Here is a 7,474-nt window from a genome sequence, read left to right as displayed (position 1 = left end):
ATAACATTCTGTTGAGACCTTATCTGGCTGACTTTTCCGTAATGCAACATTCACAACCAATACCACAAACTAAAGTTTATGGAATCAAGTTGCACTTACCTATACCGACAAGATAGTATTATTATCACTTATCCCCCAGGATGCTGCTTGGTCCTTTTTTATTTTCACAAGTTGTTTGGAATGAATATAGTTGACTAGTTGAGAGGGTTTCATTTTGTTAAGCTTGCTCTCTTAACTGCCAAAATTCCAATATAAATCTTAATTTATGATACAGAAAAACAGTGCATAAGGAAAAACCTTTCGAACATGCATAATTACAAATTATGGGATTGGAATTTCTAAAAAATACTACAAAATAGATATTTGGTCCCTATCTTCTCTGCATAACATTCAAATATTATCCCAAATAAACAAATTAGCTATACCAAACTCAACCAAAATCTCATAAACCATTGCAGTACTCTACCACATACAACCAGAGATCTTCAGGTTGTATCCCTCTGAAGAAAAGATGTGATTTATGTGATTACAGCCTTTGTATAACAGAATTTTTATCGTATAAAAGACCTACAAAAAGGCTTCTGGTGCATGGCAGAATATGTGTGGTTGACGTGTGGTACTGGTACAGCATCTCCAGTGAATAAGTAAAAAGAGGGAGTCAAGTCACTAAAGTTTTGCAGAAGAACACAATGAATTGAACCTGATATTCAACAAGTTGTTTTGCCTGCTCCAATGTAGGGTCGGCTGAAGATCACCTCTATCCATTGTTCAACTCACCTGCCTTCAAGCGTAAAGATGGTAATTTTCATCTATTCGGCTATATCATAGATGTCTATGCAGAAATCAAACAGTCCAAGTGAGATTAGATAGTATGAACTATGAAGACTTACTATTGCTTCTTCCAAATTCAATGGCATTGCTGAATCAACTGAGAATCCCAACTCCGACATTAGCTTTTCCAAGCGATTCACATTTGTCAAATAAAGATAGCCAACCTAGTTCAATAGATATCTTCGTTAGGGAAGAGGCGTAAATAGCAACTCTGTTTCATACTTCTCAAATTCTTTGATCCTCAACTACTAATGAACAATACTAATGGATTCATACATTAATCTTGTAAGTTGCAACAAAAAACCAAGCTTAAATTGCCATACATGATTTCACTAGTCTTCAAATAATCAAATTAGTTTCATATAATAGTGTGTTGCATTTGTCATCCCCAATTTAAACTCAAGACATATTCACAGAAAACTCCCAAGAAAAAAGAGAACTATTTTATGCAAGAGTTACATCCAGAAGTACTGACCAATGTTTCTAGTGAAGATGCTCTGTTGTATACAGCTGCACCAGCACGCCTTTTTGTCTTGGTTTTGCTTGAAATAATATTCTTTCCCCATCGAAGAACATCCCTGAAAAAAAAAAAAATTAAAGCCATAAGCTGATAGAAGAAATTTTAACAGATCTTTTATGATCAGCCAATCTTACATGGTAAGTGTATCTAAGCCTGTATTGAACCACTATGAGATTAGCGTAGCAGTATCTTGTATCAGAAAAATAGTGAAATAACATGAATCTATAATAAAATAGTTAAAAAAAAAAGTTGCAGAGATTAGTGTATCAGTACCTCTCTTGATCTGATAAAAAGTTACTGTTAAGAAGCCTCTGAAGCAATGCATCCTGGAATATGAACAACATAAACAACTTACTATATGCCACAATAGAGTTGAAATCAACACAAAAATTATATCAGTGGCCAACAGAAGCCATATATCTCACATACTTATTCACTTTAGGAGCACCAAAAAGACACAACAATGATTATTACAGGAAAATGAAGAAACTCTTTTGAAAAAACACAGCCTTTGAGGGAAAAAAGCCTTCTTAAGTTTGCGAACAAGAGTTCATACTTACAACTTACAAGGAATGAAAACCACCACTACTAGTCTACTACTACTACTAATAATAATAATCATAATGATCATCTTATTATCACAACTCAATGACATTTTCCACCATGAAATATGCCCATTACAAAAAATAGAAGTTCACAACACTATTCAAGAAGCAGCATCTCAATCATCTAACTTCATTGCATAAACAGCAAAACATTGAGTTAAAGAACCACTGATTAAATTTCATTTATTTATTTTTTTTTAAATGTCATACCTGAGCTTCACATCGCACCACTGCCATGACACGATCATTGTATTCTTCAATACTGAGGGGAGGGAATAAAAAGTGCCTACGAGCATAGAGCTGCAAAATTTCATTTAAAAAAGGAAAAAAAGAAAAACCTAATAAATAAAAAATAATTTATATTCATAAATAAATAATCAATGAAAAGTAAGAGACCTCATATATGCAATCACCGATATAAGCTAACGTTGCAGCATTGAATACAGATCGAGGCTTCACCACTTTAGGTGGAGTCGGTAACCACTTCTCATATCCTAAGTATGTTTCATCATCTTCTTCTTTTTCTTTCTCTCTATCTACAATTATACATTCATTGCATTTCATTCAGCTAAGACTACGAAAATATAAACATTTTTGAAGCTTATAGTAACGGAATTAGTCAATTAGGTAACTAGTTAAATACCAGTCGCGGCGGGAGGAGTGGCGCGTTTGAGAAGATCATTGATGAATTCATCTTTACGCGTGGTTGCAGTGGTCGTCGGAGGCGACTGGGTTTGTGTGAGAGTCCGAGTTTGAAGCTGCTTGGTGAGCTTGCGAGGCGCGTTGGGGTTGTAAGTGAGTCTCTGTTGTGTGTCCCATGAAGCCCTCACTCCTAATTTCACCAAACATGATGACGAAGACGCCGTCGCCGTCGCCGATGCGGCACCGTATAGACCCTGCATTATTAGCTTCGAACTTCGAACTCAACTGAAGATAGTTATGGATAAAGCTGAACTGAAATCTGGAGAAGATATTTATCTCCTATTGGGCCTAGTTGGGCTCTGCTTTGGTCCAATAAGGCCCAACTATAAGGTCAAGTTTTCTGGCCCATATATTTCTTACCTTGCAGGCCCGAATCATATGAAAAACAAAATAATTATTAAATTAAATTAAATTAAATTAAATTACCATGAGGATTTAATAAAACCTTTGCCAGTTGGTGGTGGTAGTGGTCTGCTTCCACTACGACTCTCGCTGCTTATCGAACTCCCCAGTCACCGCCATGAGCCGTTATGACAGCCGCGCCGCCGACCCAGCTTCCTATCGTGACCGGAGAAGGTAAACGCCATTCCTCCTTACTCCATTTCTACTTCAGCTTCCTTTCTAGGGTTTCTCTTCTCAGCTCCTACTTCAATTCATTACAAACTGGAACGTAACAATTCAAAATGGAATCATTTTTTTGTGTGTTTAGCGATTCGGGGCTAGGAGCACCTCCGGCTTCAGCTTCAGCTTCAGCTTCTAGTAGAAGGGATTACGATGACGGTGGAGCCTCCCCAAGGAAGCTGAATTTGGACGGCTTGCCCCATTTCGAGAAGAATTTCTACCATGAATCGCCTTCCGTTAGGGCAATGACTGAGTCCGAGGTTGACGACTACCGTCTCCGCAGGGAAATCACCGTTGAAGGCCGTGACGTCCCCAAACCTGTCAAGTCCTTTCACGATGTTGGCTTTCCAGGTATATTAATCTCCTTTCTGGCCAGAATAGTGTAGTGGAATTGTTTGAATATGATTGTATTCGAATGAAATGGAAGAGTTTCTGTGAGATTATGTGGGTGCTGCTGTGTTTCCAACATTGTACTGATTTCACAACATTGAACTTCAATTAGAATATGTACTGCAAGAGATTAAGAAAGCTGGCTTTGTCGAACCTACGCCCATTCAATCTCAGGGTTGGCCAATGGCTTTGAAAGGGCGCGATCTGATCGGAATTGCGGAAACAGGGTCAGGGAAGACGCTTGCTTACTTGTTGCCTGCCATAGTTCATGTAAATGCTCAGCCAATTCTAGGTAAGGGGATAATGATGCTGTATGACTGAGTTGTTAAGCTTCTTTTTTGTTGTGTATTCTAAGAATTTGGAACAATGTTTTCAGATCCTGGAGATGGACCAATTGTGTTAGTTTTGGCCCCAACTCGTGAACTTGCCGTCCAAATACAACAGGAGGCTACTAAATTTGGTGCATCATCAAGGATTAAGAGTACATGCATCTATGGTGGGGTTCCGAAGGGGCCTCAGGTGCGTGATCTCCAGAAAGGTATGTGGTGAAGTAAGTATTACAATGCCAGGACTTGCCTTTCCATTGCAAGTTCCACCCTCCTCTTGATGCAGCTTTTATTGTGTTATAGTTTTGAATCTGATGATGCTTCTGTTAATTTTTGGGTTAGGCGTTGAGATTGTAATTGCTACTCCCGGAAGGTTAATTGATATGCTTGAGTCAAATCATACTAACTTGCGGAGGGTCACATACCTAGTATTGGACGAAGCTGATAGGATGTTGGACATGGGGTTTGATCCTCAGATAAGGAAGATTGTCTCACAGGTAGGTGACTCTATTATATCATCTTATTCTTATTTTAAAATAGTACAATCTTGAGAAATGGCATAAAGTAATATTGGGTGGGAAATTTGTTTGCTTCCATTTTCTGGTGGCTCAAATTTCCAAGGCTTGCTATAATTTTTTGTAATCCAATTCTGTTTTCTTATGGGTGGATAAGAGAATTTTATATGTTAGAAAGGTTCCAACTTAGTAAAGCAAACCAACAATATACAGAAAAAAAAAAAAAACAGCTACACAATAGAATGGCAACACTGTAAGATATCACACGACCCTTTCCCTTTTGTAGCAATTGCTGGCCAAAAAGCCCACTGAAAATCAAAATGAAATTATGTTATCATATATACAATCCCTTTCCTTTTGAAGAAGTGCAAGATTGAGGTCCAACAAATGCAGCAATAGATACCTACTGTTCTCTTTCAGACGATATACTAATTTCAGGAGACATTATTCTGCATCACTTGCTGAATAGATTACCTTGTGATTTAGACAGCCTCATCATAAAAATTGATACCAATCTATGTGGTCTAAATTTGCAAAGATAGATTTCTGAAGCTGCAACTGGAATTTTATTCTTCTGGTTGTCTGATTAATATTTTTTTTCAAATTTATGTAGATTCGTCCAGATCGTCAGACTCTGTACTGGAGTGCTACCTGGCCAAAGGAGGTTGAACAATTGGCAAGGCAGTTCCTTTATAACCCGTACAAAGTGAGATACTTTCATGTCCGTTTATCTTTGCATGGATATCATATGTGTAATTTGAGATTGAATTGATTTTTGTAACCATTTTACAGGTAATTATAGGTTCTTCAGATTTAAAAGCTAACCATGCCATACGACAATATGTTGACATTGTTCCTGAAAAGCAGAAATATGACAAGTAGGAGATGTTCTGCCTTATTTTCATTACCTAACATTATTACCCCATCATATGGGACCATTTAATGGGGTTGTCTAATTTATCAGATTGGTGAAGCTGCTGGAGGACATCATGGATGGCAGCCGAATACTGATATTCATGGATACCAAGAAGGGATGTGATCAGATCACTAGGCAGCTCCGCATGGATGGTTGGCCCGCACTATCAATTCATGGAGATAAAAGTCAAGCAGAAAGAGATTGGGTGCTCTCAGAGTTTAAATCTGGAAAGAGTCCAATAATGACTGCAACAGATGTTGCAGCTCGGGGTTTAGGTATAGAAGCTTGTGTTTGTGTTCATTTAATCATTCTGTTGCATCAGATATTTCATTTTTGATATGTGTGCATCAACCAGATCATAATTGAAATTGTCTTAATGATGGATGAATTCTACATGAATTGTTTTTCTTTTTGAGGTAGAATTGCTTTCTACTGCTTCCCATGAATTTGGCATCATCTATTGTCTATTTACTGACAGATGTGAAGGATGTGAAGTATGTGATAAATTATGACTTCCCGGGATCACTTGAAGATTATGTACATCGTATTGGTCGGACAGGGAGAGCTGGTGCAAAAGGAACTGCATACACGTTTTTCACAGCTGCTAATGCCAGATTTGCAAAGGAACTTATAACCATACTTGAGGAAGCTGGACAAAGAGTGAGCCCTGAATTGGCTGCAATGGGGCGTGGTGCACCTCCTCCACCATCAGGTCTGTTTACCGTGGACACTTGTATAACTTGGCTAACATATAACATTAGTTCCTTGCCCCAGCCGTTCTTTTTTGGTTTGAGTGCATCTCTTAGTTATTTCCGAATGGCACTTCTTGTTCCTTTGGTCCCTTGCCCTGGTCTGCCAAAATTGAACTTTACCATCATGCCATGGCAGTCTCTTAAGGATTCTATCCAAAATGCTTACTGTAGACATGCATCAGTTGTTCTCAAATTCTATCCTGGGCCGAGAGGCCTGGCCTGTTCATTAATATGCTTGATAACATGCTTTGCTTGTAGAATTTTGTGCCTCGTTTATGGGACGGTTTTATTTATGAGATCTTTAATTTCTGCAACAACAAATCAGGTTTCCGAGACCGAGGGAAGGGTTATGGCAGCAGTCGCCCGTGGAGCTAATCGATGGAGATGGCCAGGTCTTCAGCGACCCATTATTACTGTCCTTTTAAATTAGGTTTTGTAAGAATGGTGGTAGGAATTTGATTTACAGCTTTTGTTAGACTCTTCTTCCTTACTTGGTTCGAATGTCCATAGAACATGGAGAAGCCTTGTATCACTGTAAAATCAAAACACTTGTTTATACTTGATAGTTCATACCCCATTAATTCATTTTGCAGTCGCATTTGATTTAATTATGTCACTGCAATGTTTTTATTCCTTGTGGCTAAGCTGCTCGGCACAGAGGAAAATAAAATGAAAAATACGATGGCTTCCTATGTTTAGAGTGATGACTTAATGTACTAAAGGCACTTCAAGTTTTTTAATCATCAGAAAGCTTAATTAAAGAACTTTAATTAAATTCTATTATTTACTGCTAAGTACCCTTTATAAAATTCATTCTGGAAGGATCTTTCTTGGCTATAGAAGTTTTCTTAAATATACCTACAACATGAGTCTCATACTCTCATTGGTTATCATATTTACAATAATAAATGTTATCAAATCGAGTTCTGGTCACGTGAGCTTAATGCAAACATGCACAATTCCCTTGGACGTGGACAGGGTACGGTACTATGCAGACTCTACGAGTTCCCACAACATAGAACCAACTTTAATTTCATTACGGTAGCAACCACCAACCTCTATAACAATGCTACTATATATAGTTAAAATATTTGAATCAATATATACTCCTATTCCTATATATAATGTTTTACTATAATGAAATGCCAACAAAATTTGACAAAGGTATTCCGCATGCCACTGAAGTTATTATTGCGTAGTTCTTATACGCACGTATGGTCATTCTTTTCTAAGATTCTAAATGATGATCTTGTTGAATAATTAAAGGGAACTTAAAAAGCAAGAGAGAAAAATATA

General features: G+C 37.7%; 2 protein-coding genes across 2 annotated transcripts; one reads left to right on the top strand and one right to left on the bottom strand.

The window, feature by feature from the left end:
• Positions 1-286: 286 nt before the first annotated feature.
• Positions 287-2,858, bottom strand: LOC112706507 (uncharacterized). Its single transcript, XM_025757851.3, has 7 exons — positions 2,600-2,858; positions 2,353-2,492; positions 2,167-2,256; positions 1,625-1,677; positions 1,307-1,409; positions 891-995; positions 287-781 (listed from the first exon to the last, which is right to left on the bottom strand). Exons 1-7 carry the CDS (start codon positions 2,856-2,858, stop codon positions 758-760), a joined length of 774 nt encoding a protein of 257 aa, XP_025613636.1. The 3' UTR covers positions 287-757.
• Positions 2,859-2,882: 24 nt separating this feature from the next.
• Positions 2,883-6,786, top strand: LOC112706506 (DEAD-box ATP-dependent RNA helicase 20). Its single transcript, XM_025757850.3, has 10 exons — positions 2,883-3,234; positions 3,368-3,630; positions 3,782-3,961; positions 4,046-4,207; positions 4,338-4,492; positions 5,124-5,216; positions 5,303-5,388; positions 5,475-5,701; positions 5,905-6,138; positions 6,504-6,786. The coding sequence occupies exons 1-10, from the start codon at positions 3,179-3,181 to the stop codon at positions 6,551-6,553; spliced, it is 1,506 nt and encodes a 501-aa protein (XP_025613635.1). The 5' UTR covers positions 2,883-3,178; the 3' UTR covers positions 6,554-6,786.
• Positions 6,787-7,474: the final 688 nt, after the last annotated feature.

This window comes from Arachis hypogaea, chromosome 8 (assembly GCF_003086295.3).
Source record: "Arachis hypogaea cultivar Tifrunner chromosome 8, arahy.Tifrunner.gnm2.J5K5, whole genome shotgun sequence".
Lineage (NCBI taxonomy): Eukaryota > Viridiplantae > Streptophyta > Magnoliopsida > Fabales > Fabaceae > Arachis > Arachis hypogaea.
Note: the sequence above shows the minus strand (reverse complement) of the source record. Positions and strands in the feature narration are given on the sequence as shown.